The following is a 21,233-nucleotide window of genomic DNA, read 5'->3' as shown; positions in this document are numbered from 1 at the left end:
GATCCTGCTTTAAGCCAAAACAAGCCTCCCTCTGACTTAGCAGTGCCTAAAATCTCACCAGCCTTCTTAATCACGCAACTGTCTCCTTCAAAATGCACTTTAAACCCAGCTTTTAGCAAACAATCTACAGACATCAGATTGCTCCTTAATGACGGCACACAAAGTACATTTTGCAGGCATTCACGAAGACAAGGAACAAAAACTGCACCCAACGAAATCACTTCGGAAGTACTTCCGTCTGCTAGAGCCACCTGGCTGCGCTGTGCTGAGTTCTTGGAAACAAACAATTCATCTGAATTCACGATGTGGCGAGATGCTCCCGAATCGACCACCCAGACCGCTTGTTTCTCATCAGCAATCTTGACCTCGCCGGTCACCAGCTGAGCCGACTGTTTTCGTTTGAAGAATTTCTTTTTATGCTGCTGCTGCTGCTGATCTCGTCTCTGCTCCTGCACTGGCAACTGAGACTTGACCAACTCCGGACATTGTCGTTTTAGATGCGCTGAAGACCCACATCGGAAACAATGCCTAACAGCAAACGCTGACTCCTCACCGGTACGCTGCTTCTGCTTCACCTCTGGCACGGCATGAGAACTCCTTCCAAACCACCCACCTGTAGAAGCCTCTGCAGCCACCGACCTTTCTTGCCTCTTCTGCCATTCTTCAATCAAACGCCCAGTAACGTAACTGACTGATAAATCACGCTCCTGCATGCCTTCTAGAGACAAAACTAAATTATCCCAGCTTTCCGGGAGAGAACTCAAAATAATAGCCACCTTCTCCTGCTGGTCTAATGCACAGTCTCTTTCCTGTAGCGCAGCAAACTTTAACTGTAAACTGTGTAGGTGTTCCTGCATTGTAACCCCAGGCTGTAACATTGCCTTGTACAATGCCTTGCGAATGAACAGCTTGGAAACCGCTGTCTCACGCACATGGAGTTCTTTAAGTGCTTGCCACACACCTCTAGCTGTCTTGATTCCCCTCACATACGGCAACTGGGAATCTTCCAGCCCCAAGACAATTGTGGCCCTTGCTCTTTGGTCTTTATCGAGGTCTTCATCATCAGGCTTCGTAGGAAACTTACTCACCACTTGCCAGAGATGATCCCTCTGCAGCACTGCCTGCATGCGTTCCGACCACAGCAAGTAATTGGAGTCATTCAGACGCTCAAAAGCCATCTGAACTGGTTGTGAGGCCATCTTGAGAGCGATGTCCCTGGAACCCGGAACCAGCTACTCACGACCACCGAGAGAGAAAACAGGAACCACAGCACCCAGCACTCACACGCTGCAGCTGTTGTCCTTGTGTCCACTGCGTCACCAGCTCACAACAGTCAGGAACCAGCCAGTGTCCATCTGCTGCACCGACAGGAACAACAACTTCTGGAACTACTGGAACCAACGCCGTTGATGCTGACACCACCGCAACTCAGGCTGGCAGCACAATGCCCATAACCTCATGGAACTTTGAAGTGTCAGGCATAGCCCTACTGGCTTTAGCCCAAACGTAGCAGAGTTTTCCTGCACAGCGAGGAAGCTAGTTGCAGCGGTAATGACTAGTCAGCTAGACTCAGAATAACTATTTACAGGATTTATTAAAAGGAAAAATAAAACCAGCAGAGTTTCTGCATATAAAACAAAGCAAAATAAACCCTTTCTTTCTCTCTCTCTCTTAACCATACACAGCACTTTACTCCTAACACACCTCACACCAAACTGAGCTAACAATCCCTTGATAACAGAGTTGAGTGCTGCTCGTTAACCAATCAGAGTGAGTAGTTTCTAGGTCAAGCAGACCTGGGCTTTCTGCCAAAAGTAAATTGACACCAGCTTGAGTTAATTGTGTTAGCCAGAATCTGCAAGTTTCCCACGAGAACCAATTAACAGAAACTGAACATATATAAAGATGCACATTTTGCTACTGTTTAAAGGGGGGGGGGGGCACCAGAACATACCTTGTCTTTTTCATACATGTGTAAAAGAAGCCAAGTTTGCCTTGTCTTCTGAAACTTCCACTCTTTGGGATTTTCAGACCAGCTGAAGGAAGAGAAATAAATTGAAGTAATTCAACATTATAATATAAAAAAAGAAAATGAACTTCTGTTTCTCATGCAACCTTAAATGAGAGCCTCAAACCTTCCAAAACCATACCTTAGTTCAAACAGAGATTGCACTAGGGAGGGGGAAAACCACTGGAGAACACAGAGATTGGGAGGATAGAAGCATGTGGAAAGTACCTTTCCTTCAAGTAGCCACAGGTTCACCAACAGTGTTGGGAGGAAAACTCCTCTGGTGCTGTCCCTGAGTGCAGAAACAGTTCAGAAGTTTCAGTCCCTTTCCAGCTGTGTGAAATTCAAGGAGTTCAATTGCCAACACATGAAGCTGCTTTCTGTGCAATTGTTACAGAGTAAACATGGCCTAAAAGCTAATGCATGTTGCTGGAAATTGAGGCTGTATCCATGCTAAGGCTTTAGCATTTAAGAAGAGCCTGCTGGAGTTAGGCAATGGTCCATCAAGTCCAGAATCCTGCTCTCACAATAGCCAACCAGGTACCTGTAGGAAAACCGCAAGCAGGATTTCAGCACAAGAGCACTGTCTCTTCCTGTGGTTTCCAACAACTGCTCTTCAGAAGCATTGCTGCAGTTGCAGAGGCAGAGCACAACCATCATGGAGCCTTCTCCTCCACTGATTTGTCTGATCTTATTTTAAAGCCATCCCTGCCTCCTGTGTGAGTTTCACAGTTTAACCATGTGCTATGTACACGGATTGAACAGAACTGATTTTCCTGTATGCGCTTTTGTTTAACTTTGCCCACATATGAGCACCTTCAGCCTTAAGCCTCCCAAATCTATCTTGACATTTCCCATTCACACTAGTGGGCAGTGCTTGATGGGCTATATTAGGATGGTAGACCCTTGTCCTCCCCCTCAATTACTGCTTTCTCTGTTAGAGAAACCTGAGGTCCTTTGATGGCATGTGCACAGGTGGAAGGAGGTACCTTCACTCTCTAGACCAGGGGTCAGCAAACTTTTTCAGCAGGGGGCCGGTTCACTGTCCCTCAGACCTTGTGGGGGGCGGACTATATTCTGGGGGGAAAAATAATGCCCCACAAATAACCCAGAGATGCATTTTAAATAAAAGGACACATTCTACTCATGTAAAAACGCTTTGATTCCCAGACCATCTGTGGGCCAGATTTAGAAGGTGATTGGGCCGGATCTGGCCCCTGGGCCTTAGTTTGCCTACCCATGCTCTAGACCCTTTCCTCCCCACACACAGAAAGCAGAGGGGATGGCTTAGAGGAGGTTGCCTTCAACAGCCATTGTAAATCTGCACAAAACTTACGGTATGTATTACAAATAAAATAAGAAGCATGTCTCTCTCTCTCTCTTTCTCTCTCTCTCTCTCTCACACACACACACACAGAGCCAAAACAGGATGGGATAACAAATAGATTTTTGTTTATGACCTGAAAGGCCAGTTTTGTGCAAAACAGCTGCATTGAAAATGAATATATGTGTGCATTTACTGAGAAAGTGGCTTCACCAACAGTAAGTGGAAGTAGGCACACTGCTTCCTTTCCTTTTGGTTGACAAAATGAAAATGTCTAGGATGTGCTCAGGTGAGAAGCAAATGGAAGCCGAGGGTGTGGTGATAGAGACCACCCAATGAAACACCACCACATATATCACCCACCAAAATGTGGTCTTATAATGTGCTTCAGCACATCTACATCCAGGTAACACGTATTGGATCCCTCTCTCCCCACATCGGACCATCTGTTGATTGGCAAAATCTGAATTGGGGGAAAGGTGCAGGCTGCCACTTGCATGAGGGGGGAATATTATGTTGGCACCAGGGGAAAAAGGCTGAGGCACATTAAACTCCCATGTGGACAAGCTCATAGAGAGAAGAAAAGAACTGAAGTTGAACCCTCATTACAAAATATTCTAGTATAGATTTTTTGTCTATATTATCGGTGTGTGAGAGAGGATGGTGAAATGTAAAACTTAAAGATGTGAAACTTTAAAATTGAATGTTCCTACAGCCTCAACCACTATTTTGTAGAGGTATGGGTGCAAGGAAGATCTAGTGTATGATTCTTCACTTGACATAGTAATATTAAACTCAAAAATAAATTGGAAAGGGAATTCTGCAAGAGTGCTAATATAGTTCAAACGCTGTCAAGTCTGATACACTGAAACAGACCACAAATTAAATTTGTTCTACCCTAGTGAATAAATTGCTCAGTGAACTCAGTATATCGCAAGATTTGGCCAGGAGGGCTTTGTGAGAACTAAATATAAAAATATCCGCTTCCTTTTCTAGACTCAAAAGTCCCTAAAATTATCAGAAAATGGGTTGATTGGGCTGCATTTTCAGCCAGAGCACTTACACAATACAATCAATGTATATCTATCTTAAATAACAATGGGAACAATGAGGAAATATATAATATAGCACAAAAAATAGCTTCAGAACACTAACTGAATTCAAAGTTTGAAAAGTCTTTGGCATAGCCCCTTAGACACTATATCCTAATTAAGCCAAAGTATGTGTATCTGAAATAAGTGCATATACTTCCCCAGCTTCCACTTTTCTGTCTTTTGCCTTGTGTAGAATGTTATACAGTGGTACCTTGGGTTACATACGCTTCAGGTTACAGACTCCGCTAACCCAGAAATAGTGCTTCAGGTTAAGAACTTTGCTTCAGGATGAGAACACAAATCGTGCTCCGGCGGCACAGCGGCAGCGGGAGGCCCCATTAGCTAAAGTGGTGCTTCAGGTTAAGAACAGTTTCAGGTTAAGAACGGACCGCCGGAACGAATTAAGTACTTAACCCGTGGTACCACTGTACTGTAAGCTTATCGGGGTCTGTAAGGTGCCATACACAACAAACTCTCCAACAGCAGCTCCAACAACAGCTCTACTACTGAATCAATAAGTTGCAAAAGCCACAATTTATTGGACATATGTAAGCCTCCAGGTGTGTCCAAAATAAATTTTCAAGCAGAGCAGTCTTGCAAATGTCAATCACTGCAACCCTTCATTTCAATATTGAGCTTGGAATTCAAAGCAAAGATTAACAGGGAACCTTTTTGGGCCCATTTGAAATTTTGAAAAAGGGCCATCAGCGTTGGTCACAAAATGGCTGTTGTGGGACTGTGGCATAACACAAAATGGCTGTGACATATAAAAGAGCAGAATAAAAGACAGAACTACAAGGTGGTGCAGGTGTGCCCCCCTCCACCGGGAAAAGAGGCACGTACATCTCTGCACTTGCTCACAGAGTGAAAAGATTTGCTCCTACCCTCTGTTTAGAACAGAAGAAAAAGTGAGTATCCAATCTTGTTAAGTTATGCCACCTTTCAGCCAAGAAGGCTGCCAAGAATAAACAGATCCATGAAAATACATACAAACGATACCATACAAATCTTTACATCCAACCAACGATGGACATGTCTAAGCAAAGTGCCTCACACTACAAATAGATTCTGGAGGCTTTCTGCTTCCTTCTGACCCCCCTGCAAATATAGCTCCTGGTAAGGTGGGAATGGGGATTCAGACTCTTGTTGTTACTGCAAAAAGAAGGGCATAAAGGGCATAAAAAAGTATGAATGCTGAATATAAACCTTCTACCTTCTGTGATTAGTAACTGCAGCAGTAGCTACTAGGTCCAATCTTAAGAGAAAGACCCGGACACAGTAAACCAAGGAAATTTAACAGGGAAATGATTACATTACCATGTCAGCATGACTCCTAACACCCACCTCCTTCAACTGGAAGTCATTTAGCTTATAGGCTGCCCATGTGTGTGGCATTATTGTGCAAATACTGTGTAAAACCTACATGTGGGTTTGGGAGAAAGCCAGCTGCTCCATCAGACACCTATGCACTGAGCATCATGTCCAAACAGAGGCATGCAAAGGACTGATAAGGTTGCCATATGAGAGGTGTGCCCCAATCTCATTGCATGGATCAGTCCTGTGTTAATTTGTGTTCCCACTACATATGATACGATATGATAATCTTTATTGTCATTGTCCCATACAGAACAACAAAATTGAAAAAAATCTACACCAGACATTCAAAAACCAACAAGCCTGCTATCCCAGCCTGGCTGTGCAGAATTAGTAAAGCCATTATCTGCATAGCATTGAAATATTTATCAGACTACTTATTTTTATTCTGTGCTGACTATGAGACAATGCAGATGTGCTAATAGTTCTGTCCAGATGCCCATGTTATCTTACACCTAATTCTGGTCAGCTTCGGGGTTGAGGTCAGCACTGATTAGGCAACACTGCAACATGAAAGAGGAAAAGCAACTTATTTTCATTTCCCTCCCACAACGAACATCTTGGGGGGTAGCTGCGGAGGGGAAAGTGGGCCCCAACTGCTGGCACGAGTATCGCTCAAGCATGCGGGATCATTTACAAACAGGGTGGCTAATCCCTCTCATTTATACACATTTTTTTAAAACAACCACCAGGCGATGGATATGTTACCAGCCTCAGGGGAATGTAAAAAAAAAAAAAGGCATAATACTGTCTCATTTTCTTCTTCCCCCGCAATACCACAATGTCACAAACTGTCTGATACATGCATTAAAAATATTCTTGGTGGGGAGCAGATCTGAGCTTGGCTAAGCCTGACAGCTTATTTTGGATGTTTCCAACGGATTAGAGGGTTTTTTGGTTGGTTTCATTTTTTATTTATTTTTCATTTGGAGAGGATTCCACCCTCCCCCCCTTCTTCCTGGCCTTATTTGAGTTTTAAGAGGAAAAACAACATGGAAGAATATGGGAGGGGAAAGTGCTCTCATTAAAACACCCAAAAGCAAACTATTTGCTCATGTCACATATTATGTATCTGAACAGCTTCGAAGGTCCCAAGTGCTGTAGTGTCCCCTCATTCGACTTCACCATTTTCTCTTTGAAACCTCAAAAGATGACTTTTTAAACAAGCAAGTTAGTTTTTGCTTTTTTCATTGTACAATAATTTGCAGTGTCTAAGCAGTATGTAGGATATAATATGCAGCTGGATAATGATGACGACAGAAAAAGGCACAGGGAATACTTTGCACATCACAAAATCCTCACACAAAAGGTTCTTCTATGAAGGTGTTAATGTGCAATCTACACATAGCTCACCCCATGCAATGGTGTCACACATGAAAATGCCTCCCTCCCGGGTTAGAAGCTGCTTGTAACATGTGAAGTAGCCCATGTCTGTAGTCTGTCCCATGACAGGCATCCCAAGGCAAGTCACTCCTTCTGCCTTGGCTCTTCCTGCCCCCACCCAACTGGAATATGGGATAATAGTGACCTAGCTTACAAGGTTGTTGTAAAGGACAACATAATATTTGAAAAGTGCTTTGAACACTCACCCCAAAGCACTATATAAATGCTATTACAGATTGTTCCCTAAAATGCAGTGTCACAGGAGAAATTTGGCTTATATGTACAGTGGAAACTCGTGTTACGTACTGTACTCCTTGCGAACACTTTGGGTTACGAGCTTTGCTAACCTGGAAGTAGATGCCCCTTGTTGCAAACTTTGCCTCAGGATGCGAGCGGAAGTCACACGCCAGCAGCGCAGCAGGCGGCATTGGTGAAAGCGCGCCTCATGTTACACGCGGTTTTGGGTTACAAATGGACCTCCGAAACAGATTAAGTTCGTAACCGGAGGTACCACTGTACAGTATGTACTGGCTAGGCATTCCCCTGTTGGCTAGCAAGAGTGAACTTACACCTTAATAAATTTTAATATATTCTATTGTTGTACTAGGACTTGCTGATCGCAAGGTCGGTGGTTTGAATCCCCGCAATGGGGTGAGCTCCCGTTGCTCGGTCCCTGCTCCTGCCCACCTAGCAGTTCGAAAGCACCCCTAAAGTGCAAGTAGATAAATAGGTACCGCTTTATAGCGGGAAGGTAAACGGCGTTTCCGTGTGCGGCGCTGGTGCTGGCTCGCCAGATGCCGCTTAGTCACGCTGGCCACGTGACCCGGAAGTGTCTCCTGACAGCGCTGGCTCCCGGCCTCTTGAGCGAGATGAGCGCGCAACCCTAGAGTCGGACATGACTGGCCCGTACGGGCAGGGGTACCTTTACCTTTACCTATTGTTGTACTAAGGTCCGTATAGTTAAAGCCATGGTCTTTCCAGTAGTGATGTATGGAAGTGAGAGCTGGACCATAAAGAAGGCTGATCGCCGAAGAATTGATGCTTTTGAATTATGGTGCTGGAGGAGACTCTTGAGAGTCCCATGGACTGCAAAAAGATCAAACGTATCCATTCTTCAGGAAATCAGCCCTGAGTGCTCACTGGAAGGACAGATCATGAAGCTGAGGCTCCAATACTTTGGCCACCTCATGAGAAGAGAAGACTCCCTGGAAAAGACCCTGATGTTGGGAAAGATTGAGGGCACAAGGAGAAGGGGACGACAGAGGACGAGATGGTTGGACGGTGTTCGCGAAGCTACAAACATGAGTCTGACCAAACTGCGGGAGGCAGTGGAGGACAGGAGTGCCTGGCGTGCTCTGGTTCATGGGGTCACGAAGAGTCAGACACGACTAAACGACTACACACAATCTCTAGCAAAGATCCAACAGAAACAAGCAGAAGAACGTTAATAATCTAACGTTGTCTGATGTTGTCCTTACAAGATCTAATGTAGCATTATAATATGAGTATCTCACCATCAGTATGACATTACAGCAAAATTATTAAGATAACTTTCTGAAGTGTTTCTGCTGTATCATAAAAAACACCACTCAAGTTGAAACTGAGTAAAAAGAACAGAGGAGCTATAAAGCAACTGGAGATCTGAAACTCTTCAGATGACTTTGGGCGTTGCTAGGATGCCAAAGACCAGATTACAACCAGGCACATTTCGTAAGGAACTTGTGCTGTTTACTCTCATGCTTGGTCTATTTTAAGAGATTTGAAACTGGGTAGCTGTTAGAAGGTGCATCACCCTGATTAAGACTTACTGGCAATCAGGAACTGCCTAATATGAATGAACAGATGTTTCTAATAAAATTTTACGCTGTGTATTCTTCTATTAGTCAGTCCTTCCTCCACCATAATGGACAAAGGGAAAACTAGGGATTATAATGGTAAAAAGAGAAAGCACCCAGTTCTTGCATCTTCATGAAGGCAAATTTTGCAGAAATGCATTCAAGTGAAATACTTTAACAATGTCATTATCAACTCTAGTTCATATGGAAGATGGTAAATTTGCTGCAGGACCCTTATTTATTTATAGCAAAACCCCAAGCATGTTTACTCAGACTCCACAAAACTTACCCTATACAAGTGTGTTTGTGGCTTTAAACTTTTAACCTGCTCTGTATCCTGAGAGTTAGGACAAATTTTAACAACTTATTTGGTGATAAGCAGCATGCATTCTTTAAGAATGCAGAAAAGAAATGATAATATTTTTGTACTGACAGCTGCTGCTGCTTTATTTATAAAAAAATTACCACTTTACAAAAATATCTAAGAAGTTTACATAAAAGCACAATCTTAAATAACATTTCCTAAAAATGAGATAAAAACAAAAAGCAGCCGATTCTTACAAATAAAACTGAGCCATATATAAAACAAAGAAATTAAAAACTAAGAGTGCAGGAAAACTTGGGTATACATAAAAGTTTTAAAGTATCATTTAATGGTCATTACTGTCTCTGCCTCACAAATTATCTGAAAGAGGGTGTTCTAGAGGATTGAATGTATCAACACGAAGGCCTGCTTCTGTGTTGTCACCAAGTGATAATTTGTTGGTTGTGGTACAGCAGAGACGTCCAACTCCCAAGAGACTGTGATCTACTCCCGGAATAAAAAAACGGCAGTGATCTACCCAAGGGGGGGGGGCTGTTGAGCTTCTTTTCGGGGGCCAGGCTACAATTGTTGAGCTTTTTTTGGGGGGGGTACCTCAGGTTGCATACGCTTCAGGTTACAGACTCCGCTAACCCAGAAACAGTACCTCGGGTTAAGAACTTTGCTTCAGGATGAGAACAGAAATCATGCTCTGGCGGCACGGCGGCAGCAGGAAGCCCCATTAGCTAAAGTGGTGCTTCAGGTTAAGAACAGTTTCAGGTTAGGAACGGACCTCCAGAACGAATTAAGTATGTAACCAGAGGTACCACTGTACACCCCGCCGCTCTCACCTCACCTCCAATACAGCACTTAGGCAGGCCTTTGGTAGGGCTGTTGCGGGGAAGAGGAGGACGGGCACCAGGAACCGTCTACCAACGCCAGATCACATGGGTAGACCAGCACGCCCAGGGACACGTGAAGCCTCCTGATGGAGTGAAGTTGATGCAACCTGCTGGCAGGGGCTTCATACACACCAGTGTAGCAGGGCGCCAGCGCTGGTGGCTGAGCAATGAGAGACGCTCGCCAGGTCAGGGTGGCATGCACATGGATGCTCTTTCCCCCCTGCATAGGAAAATGAGCCCGCGATTTACCGCTATCACCCGAGGATCGACCTGTCGATCGCAGCTGACCGGTTGGACATCCCTGTGGTACAGCAGGGTCTCCTGAAAAGATCTTAAAGGTGCAAACAACCGGGACCAGGATAACTAGCAGGCCACCTTCCATGGTACAGACCAGACCAATCTTTAATTTTCAGCAACCCTGAATGTGGCTTGTTAGCTTTTGAGGCAACTTTTAAAACAACTTTTAGCCACGGCAACTGATGGGAAGTTATGAGTCGCTCAAAACTTGGTGCACTCCAGCATCGACAAAACATTGTTCAAAAACACAATGGCTCACCTATTTTGCATTTCTCTTTCACTTCCCAAGCAAAATGGGACAAACAAGGAACTCAGGCATGAATTCAATAGAGCTTATGCTACATACGGATCTGGTCCTGCAATTGTTTATTTAATGGAATTATGCACTGCCTTTCTGCCAAGGCACCCAAGGTGATTTAGAATTTTGAAACACGCACAAACACAAATTTAGAGTGACAGAGCTCTCTCAGGCCAACTGAAACCCAATAGTATGTGTGCTCCCTGGTCTGTTGCAGCCCCAGGAATGGTGGAAGAGGAACTGCCTCAACATCTCTTTCAGGTCCTTGATGGTTCTTTCAGGAGCTGATGGTATGTGTGCTCCCTGGCCTAGGCTCCTTCACTTCTCAAATTCCAAAATGTTAAGGTACAAAGAAAGTAATGCAGCAGACATTCATAAGAAATTTTCAAGCAGCCTGAAAGTTTATCAAAGAATTTAAACACAGAAATATTCCCAAAATGAAAAGAGAAATCTTATTCCCCCCCCCATCTTTGTTCCTGTGGCAGTGGCAGATGAACTCAGAAGAAAAAGAAGGAACACTTTGTACTAAGATATCTACATTTCTAAAACTAACTACACCTTTTCTGGCACCACCCCTTTAATGAAAAATGGAAGAAGTAATAATTGTATGAAAATTCTTCATGTATTTATAGATGTAATCTATTATTTGTACTCAGAGGTTGGGAAATTTTAATGACTCCCTGGAGCTGAATGATTAATAATCATGTTCAGCTGTTTTAAATTTTAATTTTATCTTTGGTTGACAAGCTTAAATGCTTCACTGGAACAAGGATGGACTAGCGTATTTCACAGGGCTGGGCCATAAACGAAGAGCTTTCATGTTCCCCAGGAGTAAGTCAGAGCTATTAATTCTTTACAAGACGTAGTATAAAACTGTTCAACAAGGAAAATGTTAGTAAATCACACTAAGTCAACAAATATTTTTTCAGATAAATTTTTATTTTACCCATTTGATTTGCCACCATGGTTTTAAAGTGTTTTACACCACTCCACACACTGAGCCTGTGTGCCACAAAAACACTTCCTGCAGAAAGTCGGCATGAGGAAAGGGTCGATGACTGGAGCAGCTCAGAGAAATATGTAAGCACCAGTGGCAAGACAGAGATCCCTCATTATTTAATAAGTCACAATACATAACAATATGTACTGGAATGCAGAGAAAATGCAGCTGGAACCAGTATCTGCAAAGGAACACTTGGGCAAAGATCCAGAAAGAGAGATACACTGTTTTTTGGGATCTTGGCAGTGGGGCTAATGTTTTTGTTTATGAGCTCTCTATTATCTGGACAAATTACTCTTTTAAATACTTAACCAACATTTGATTTATTAAATGGACAGCTCTCTCTCTCTTCCTCACACGTGCACACACTCACACATAGACCCCATATGTCAGAGTGGTGCCTGTTCTTTAAAGACTATAAATTTTTAAAGTTTTTTTTAAAAATCCCACTGGGCAATCTAAACCAGCCCCTTGGATTCTTGCCCAAGTTAGGGTCAAAGCACATGTGATGTGGGTGTTCTATAACTGGAACTCCCAGTATCTTTTTCTATTACAAAAATCTGCCAAGGGCAGTTGATGTGGAACACACCAGTTTGGATAAGGGCTACGTCTTTCCAGCTACTATTTGTAAATTAAAAAGCTGTTAAGAATCATAGCTATAGTATTCCCACATGAAGTGTGGTTTGACCCTCCTCTGGAAGAAAGAAAGAAAGAAAGAAAGAAAGAAAGAAAGAAAGAAAGAAAGAAATCACAGACTTGTAGAGTTGGAAGGGACCACAAGGATTATTCTAGTCCAGGGGTAGGCAACCTAAGGCCTGGGGCCCGGATGCGGCCCAATCGCCGGATGGTTCGGGAATCAGCGTGTTTTTACATGAGTAGAATGTGTCCTTTTATTTAAAATGCATTTCTGGGTTATTTGTGGGGCCTGCCTAGTGTTTTTACATGAATAGAATGTGTGCTTTTATTTAAAATGCATCTCTGGGTTATTTGTGGGGCATAGGAATTCGTTCATATTTTTCCCCAAAATATAGTCCGGCCCACCACATGGTCTGAAGGACGGTGGACCGGCCCATGGCTGAAAAAGGTTGCTGACCCCTGTTCTAGCCCAAACCCCTGCAGTGCAGGAATCTTTAACCCAATGTGGGGCTCTAACCCACAACCCTGAGATTAAGAGTCTCATGCTCTACCAACTGAGCTATCCCTCCAGTAATCAAAGTTCAGTATTTCATGTGGTTATGCTATAGCACAGGACAGTGAGATTCTGCCCTATTTCTCACTAATAACAGGTGAGATAAACTAGTGTCAAGACTGCAGTATGACACTCATAGATGGAATGTACCTCCATATAAAAAGAAAATTTGCATACAGATAAGTAGATGTGATGGAGATGTTTGTATGAAGGGGAAGAGAAGTCTGATGCAAATACGAAATGGCCATTTGTTAAGTGTCCCTGACTATGTTAAGTGTGTGAACACTCAAACTGAAGGTCAGTTTCTAGATTTAGCCAGATGCTGATTCATTTCCCTTTTGCGACATTTTCAAGTTTAGTAAAGAACTGTTCAGAGACACAGAAAATTCACATCAAGTATGCTTAACAGTTTCAGAGCTTCTTGCATTGTGCATAGTGCAAATGTCAATTAAACTAACATAATTACTACATATCCTGAAGTTTAATGAATTGCTAAGAAAATTCACTTACACAACATTTTATTTTGCTGGAAATGAGAATCATTAAGAAGGAAAGTATTTTGTTGGAATTAAATTTGCAAATTAAACTGCTATTTTGCAGGAAGGATTCAGGCAGAGAAATATGAGCTTTGTACTCAGATATTTAACACCTGTTACGTACTTTTATGTGCTGGAGGAAGTGCTCACAGCAGGATGGCTAGCTTCAATATTAATTCAGTTTTACAGCTGTTATATTTTATCGGAGAATGTTTATGATTAGATAAACTCATGGACCAGACTGAAGCGGGGGGAGGAAATACCAGATTATTGTATTTTTAAAAAAATGAAGTCCTAGTAAGGTAAGTTAATTTTGAAATGTCTAACAAAGCAACATGTAGTCACTTTTCAGACATCCTCAGAACCTCTTCTACTACAATTCCTTTTCAATATAAGTTTATTCTTCTAGCCAAAGGCAATGACAAACCTGCAGCAAAAGTACCAATAAAGCAATACAGATCATACACCCATAATATGAACCAACAGCCATGAGGTAAGAGGGAGGTTACTAGAAACACCAACAAATTCAAATCCAGCTTGATTTCAAATTAAACCTCCAAATCACTACTACTATTTATAGCGATTTTATTTCAATATTTTTTCCTGATTTTTTCCCCAGCTAGTGCATAGAGGGTTACTCTGTGTGCTATACAGCCATTACTGCCATTCAAATGGAACCAGACCACTTAAACTAAATGTAAAACTAAACATATATTATTTATTAAATTTATATATAGCTCTTCATCAAGAGATCCCAGGGCAGTTCTCAGAATAAAATACAAGATAAAACACAAGTAAATAATTAAACCAAGACAACAGATCCACCATGCCAGTATGTTGCAACTGACCTTAGAACTATTCAAAATAAAACATTGCACATCACCATCTTCACTCAGAATTCCTCTTTTACTACAGGAGAGCAAATGTAGCAAGATTGTGCCTTCTCCCTAACAGCCACAGGTGCCTTCAAGGAGGAAGAGCATTTGAGGAGTAGGGCTAGAAACGAGCTCTGAGTAAGACCTGTTTTTTTTTATTCATGCACAATTATCTCAGAACATGCTAAGGTTCCAATATAGTTTTGCTTAAAAGTCCCAACCCTGTGGAAGTATTTTTTTTTTAAATGGACATACAGAACTAGCACCTGCTCTTAATCTGTTCCTATTTGCTTCTCTCTCCTGCTCATTTCTAATATGGCCTGCAGCATATTTATATCCTAAGGAAGGTCGCAAGGTGATCTACAAATAAAGTCATCAGTTCTCTGGGAAAGAAGGTGCACTAGGGAGATGTGCAGTTTGTTCCTCACCAACAGGCTGTTAATTACACCCTTGTGCAATAAAGCCTTCAGTCCCTTCCCCCACCCCAGATGATCTCCGGGAAAGAACATGCTGTGCATGAATTGCTAGTTCTGTAGCTAGAAGGCTGTTGCTCCACTCTCAAGTTTAGGGGTCAAGGGGTTGTTCAACAGTGGGTCTGCAGGGTGGGGTGGCTTAGCCTCTCCCCTTGAGAGGAGGCAAAAGGCTTCAGAGGACTCTGCCTGGTCCTTCCTGTAGGTGGCATCATCCCTATCAAGAATGTCCTTCAGCAGCATCTTCAAACAGAAACTCACAGTGCAAACGGTAAAACGAATTTCCTTTTTTATTATTTAACCAAAGGTAAGATTACCTAGCTCAAAATTTAATGCACTCTCTAATGGTCTTAGTGGCTCCAGTGTTCCTACTACTAATCATAGCTGGGCAACAGTGGCACATAGGGTTGCCATATTACCAAAAGTGAGTTTCCGGACAAAAAAATAAGTCCAGGTTTTCCCGGACGGTGAGCTTCAGCATCTCTTTTTCTAGAAAATAGCACTGGGAATATGGAAAAAGAAATGAAATGTAGGACAATGTCCTTAACCCTGGCATTACTAGCCTTACTGACTTAACCCAAGTAAATGATTTTTTTAGATCCAAGTCTTGATGGTGTTTTGCAAAACACATACCCTCTTGTACTTTGGCCTTAGGCCCCTCCTATTAGCAACAGAAACAACACCAGCTGACTCTGCAAGCAGCAGGTATTTTTCATGCAGAGACCTAAGGCATTATTATTATTATTATTCATACCATTCACTATTGTATGCTGCAACCCCAAAGAGTGTGTCCGAACCGAAAAAACTGCATAAATATTGTGACAGCTTTGCTGTATGCAGACACGATGGCAGGAGAACAAGGTTGCAGACAATAAATAACTCAGCATCTCCAACAGTTAAACATGCACTCAGTTTGCTAATTTAATTTCCTGTGGCCCCATATTAATTGGATATCAGAAAATGGGAAACAAATCTGGTAACAAATATAAAGAAAGATTCGTTTCTTATTTTTCTGGTTATTTTAAAAATGAGATACTACTTAAGCACAATCAAAGAGCTACTTTAGGAGCACATAGTGGAATTTTTGAAGATAACTTCTACAAGTACCATTTAAATGAATGGGGTGTGTGCAAGAACACTACTCTGTGGGAGAACTTTCAAGCGGACTACACCCTTTGACTATTTTTCTTTCAAAAGCAACCCACCACTCTATGCACATGAGGCGAGTCTCCAACTTCTCAGATATAATAATAATAATAATTAATAATAATTTTATTTATACCCTGCCCGTTTGGCTGGATTTCCCCAGCCACTCTGGGCGGCCTCCAATAAAATATTAAAAATACATTAAAACATCAGACATTAAAAACTTCCCTAAACAGGGCTGCCTTCAGATGTCTTCTAAAAGTCAGATAGTTGTTTATTTCCTTGACATCTGATGGGAGGGGGTTCCACAGGGCGGGCGCCACTACCGAGAAGGCCCTCTGCCTGGTTCCCTGTAACTTTGTTTCTCGCAGTGAGGGAACAGCCAGAAGGCCCTTGGCGCTGGACCTCAGTGTGAATCTGCCCACTTAGGCTGATCAATGGCTCTCCCTCATCAGAAAGGTTCAGGCTCAGTAAATAATCTGTGTAAGGCGAATCCATCCAGCTATTGGTAATCAGGACCCTTAGCTTTGTTTTGTTTCTTTACAAGAATGATTTATTTCAATAATCCAGTGGTGATACCAAGTGAAAGGAAGTTTTGTCCAAAATTACTGACTAGATTTTATAAAGCGTGTCTACTTCTCCAGTTCCTCCCTTCATAGGAGTGTTAGGGTTGATTCAGATACAGCTTTACTGTTCACTGTATTGTACTACTTAAATGTGGTTTGCTAATCTGTTTTGTAAAAGTAAACCACCAGTACACAAAATTATTTTACAGTGAACTTGAGACAAAATATACTGAAATTGGATATTAGGATTTACAGATTACTAACTTCTTAGGTAGGAAAACACTAGTTTATCCTAACTTCTTAGACTAGAACATAAGTTTTCTTGAAACAAGTATTAAAGAAAATGTTGATAGATTCAAGTGTAATAAACTGACATCTTTTACAAGAAGCTCCTCACTGACGAACTTGAGTTGAGAAAGGTCAGTAGAACCAAAAAAATTATGTTCTCAGAGGCAGAGAAAGCAGTCCCACAGGGGCCCAAAATTTTGATAGAAGTATATTGTTAGACACACCTGCTGAGACTCAGTTAGCTTTACATAATTAAGTCCAGATTTTTCTCAGCATGGGCCTCTTGTCCGGTCATATAAACTGTTGACATGTTTTAAAATATGATGCATTATATAAATGTAACCAAACAACATGAGATAAATTTCCATGACTCAAGCAGGCAAACAACAATAATTCAAGGCAGCATGATAGCTGTGATGGATCTAGGACAGGGAAAATTTTTAAAAGCTCAATCCAGACTTTACAAAGCATTCAATAAAATATGAAACAACACACTATTTAAAAGAACTACAGTGGTACCTCGCAAGACGAATGCCTCGCAAGACAAAAAACTTGCTAGACGAAAGGGTTTTTGGTTTTTTGAGTTGCTTCGCAAGACGATTTTCCCTATGGGCTTGCTTCGCAAGACGGAAACGTCTTGCAAGTTTGTTTCCTTTTTCTTAACACCGTTAATACAGTTGCGACTTGACTTCGAGGAGCAACTCATAGAACACGGTGTGGTAGCCTTTTTTGAGGTTGTTAAAGACTTTGGTGATTTTTGAAGCTTTTCCAAAACTTTCCCGACACCGGACTTCGCAAGACGAAAAAAATCACAAGACGACAAAACTCGCGGAACGAATTAATTTCGTCTTGCGAGGCACCACTGTATAATACACTCACAAATATGTATTCATATTTCCTGCTAGTAAGGGGCAGAGGAAGGAAAGAGTGTTGTGTTTCTGTGCCACAAAGTAAATTTTTCTGGGATCTGAGAAACCAGGTCAGCTGTGGCAACCTCCCCAACCCCACCCTGAAAAAATCATTTGTTACTAGGGCTGTCACTCAAATAAGGAAATCTTAATAAATCATATTCGTTCTAGATGATTAATTAATGAAAACTGCATATATTTGCATGAGAAAAAAGTTTCCCTTCTCATTCGGAGGAATGACTCTCTCCTAAAACAATGCAAGGCATTTGTAGTTAGGTATTTCTGTGTGTGGTATTTATAATCTTAAATCTGTAGACTGGTCTGCTGTTTTTAATAATTTATCGGATTAATCAACAAACATTTAAGCTTCAGTTGTGGCATTTTTATGCTTAGATTTGGATTCAGATAGTCAAACTAGTCAAGCTTCTGTTTGTCCTTCACTGTGCTACAGCCAAGACCTGGTTGGCCTTCTGAAGTAGTGCTGATTTCAACAGATACAGTAAAGATTTTGTATTGGTATCTGCCTGATATAAATTTAACTGGTCACTGCAAAGTTACAATACAGGCGGCAACCATTTTAGGCCAATTGAAGAAGGCAGAACAGGGGTGGAATGGGGGACCAAACTTATATGCACTCCACCAACTTGTACTGGGGCCAGGAACCCTCGCAAAATGGTTGCTGCCTGTATATTAGAGACTGCAAATTCTCCACCTACTTGGCAGGGAATACAAGGTAATCCTACTGAATTTTGCTATCTGACTGGGACAATTTGATCAAATACCTGTTTAAAAGACATGGCATTCCTAGACATTATTATAGGATAACTGAAGCTGCTGCCATATAAGCACCTCTTTCAAGTCACTTTAAATAACCTTTTTGGAAGGCACCCCACCTCTATCACCACACATAATTCCTCCTTAATTACCATATATAATTGTCTCTTTAAAGTTAGTTGAAAGCATTTCCCCCTCCGCAGTGGGGAGAGAGAAATGTCCTCAGCTATAGGAGCCTGCTGCTCCCCCTGAGAAGAAATTGGTTTTCCAACTCTACCTTGTTGACTTGTTTCCTTTGCAAAGTACAGCCAAACATCGTCTTCCGACAATGTTGGTATGCCAACCAACCAACACACTTAGGTCCTAAGAAGGTTTGAGTTTCTCATGCAAGAGGCAGGAAACAAAGAAAAATAAATAATAAGCACTGGCAAACCAGATTTGGTTTCACTGCCCTCCTGTCTGATCCGAGAGTGGGAAGACTTTAGACATCTGGAATCTACTTTGTTTTTTAATAGAGCCCCAAAGTAGACTAACCAGTCAGGGGCAACACAGTGGTGTGGTGGACATGAGGACTCACAGGGAGAGAGTACACTTTACTAGGGCCTGGAGATCATAGGTGGCTTGTCCAGACTGCAACCCCATTCCCATGGAAAAGTCCAAAATATGACAGTAATATTTACAGTTTATATAGTGCTGTGGAACATCCAAAGCATTTGAGATAATACTAGCTCAATGAAGCTAACAACCACCCTACAAGGTACAATTATTCTCATATTGCTTATCAGCAGTGGAGGCTGAGTGAGCAATTTGCCTAAGTCTGCCTACTGACCTGATGTCTACAGGGAGATTTGAAATGGGGACTTCCTAGTGATTTATAGTGCTATGATGATTTACACCAGGAAATCCATTTAGGACAGACTTTCTTACCAAGTGGCCTGCAGGAGTCCTTCAACATTAACCCATGGGCTGCACACTGCCTTGCTGCATGGTGGAGGGGATAGTGAAGTCATAATTTGATGTTGGCACTAGGCTTTGGCACGGAGGCGCGAGACTCTGGTAGGGTCCTAGAACCCTGCTACCTCCTTCCCAAAGCTGGGAAAGCATTAACTAGGCTTTGGGAAGGAGGAAGGCGAACTCTAGAACCCTGTCAGAGCCTTGTGACTCCTGCCCAAAGCCCAATGCTATTCTTACCCTGCTTTGGGAAGGCAGTGAAAGGGCTGTTGTGGGGCATCAAATGTTCCTGAAGGCCACCTCAAAAGGCCTTGAAGGCCACATGCGGCCCTTGGGCCATGTGTTGGACCACCCTGATTTAGGAGACAGAGCAAACTATTGCTGATCTACTGTGTGAATGCTTAAAACAGCAACATGGGCAGCTCACCCACCTACCCGCCCCCCCCATTACGCCTCATTTGATCACTACAAGTATGACATCACACCCAGAGAAAACAGTGGATATATATATCTCCAGGAAACAGGGTAAAGGGTAAAGGTAAAGGGACCCCTGACCGTTAGGTCCAGTCGCAGATGACTCTGGGGTTGCAGCGCTCATCTCGCTATATTCTCCGAGGGAGCCAGCGTACAGCTTCCAGGTCATGTGGCCAGCATGACTAAGCCACTTCTGGTGAACCAGAGCAGCACACAGAAACACCATTTACCTTCCCGCCGGAGTGGTACCTATTTATCTACTTGCACTTCATGGTTTTGAACTGCTACATTGGCAGGAGCTGGGACCAAGCAACGGGAACTCACCCCGTTGCGGGAATTCGAACCGCCGACCTTCTGATCGGCAAGCCCTAGGCTCTGTGCTTTAGACCACAGCACCACCCGCGTCCCCCAGGAAACAAGAGAACTTGCTAAATGTGACACACAGACAGGAACCTCTCTAGAACACACAAAGCTGCGAAGGAGGTCATTTAGGTACATGTTTGCTGCAATTCACACTTCCACACCTTTCACCATCTTTACCTAAAGTGAATTCTATTCAGACATCTGTAGGGATTTTTCATAAACACTGGAAGCATGTAACAATTATTTTGAAAATGTGATTTTTTAAAAAAGGTTTAAAATTAGTAGCAGGGCACGGTGAAAGCCTAAGGAGGCATCCAATACTATTTTTAGACTCCAGGTTAAAACTTTTAAAAAAGCAAAGTTAACTCAGGATTTTCAAATGGCTTGCTCTTTTTTCTATGGTGTGTTGTATAGGCAATTCATGGTACAGTATATTTTTTCAGTTCAGTTGTATACCACCCAGGAATCACTTTCTGAAGAGGAATAATAAGAAATATTTAAATAAAATGCACCAGAAGCTTTTGAGAGTATTTTCCTGTTATGAGCATTTTGGCCAAAGCATACTAAGGGACAAACATATTCTCATTTCATTAGGGAGCCGGAGAAAACTTAATTATGCCCTCTGCTGGTTCTTTCAGATACTGGAGAGTTGTTTACATGGCCCAGGTCAGAAGTGACCATTTCTAGATAAGGTACCATGTGCTGACTAACATTTGCAATTCCCACCCACTCACTTTTATCTTTGCTGTTGATGCAAAAACATCTAAACATGCTTGTCATAAGGATCTATCCAGAACAATCAGCCCAAATAAAACAGTAAACAGAACATTTGGGAAATTGTGGGCGAACCCTTCTTTTTTTACTTCCTTGTTAAGAA

The 21,233-nt window shown here is 42.3% G+C and overlaps 1 protein-coding gene across 6 annotated transcripts in view; it reads right to left on the bottom strand.

The window, feature by feature from the left end:
• Nucleotides 1-21,233, bottom strand: part of CHLSN (cholesin) — a 141,327-nt gene that overhangs the window by 5,057 nt on the left and 115,037 nt on the right. For all 6 annotated transcript variants that reach the window (XM_083474832.1, XM_083474828.1, XM_083474830.1 and 3 more), the window contains one exon: nt 1,955-2,036. In XM_083474832.1, coding sequence (XP_083330958.1) covers nt 1,955-2,036 — 82 coding nt within the window. The remainder of the gene's footprint in view (nt 1-1,954; nt 2,037-21,233) is intronic.

This window comes from Podarcis liolepis (genome assembly GCF_965112155.1).
Source record: "Podarcis liolepis genome assembly, chromosome: 14".
NCBI lineage: Eukaryota > Metazoa > Chordata > Lepidosauria > Squamata > Lacertidae > Podarcis > Podarcis liolepis.
The sequence above is the reverse complement of the archived record's forward strand: the minus strand, read 5'-3'. Positions and strand labels throughout refer to the sequence as shown.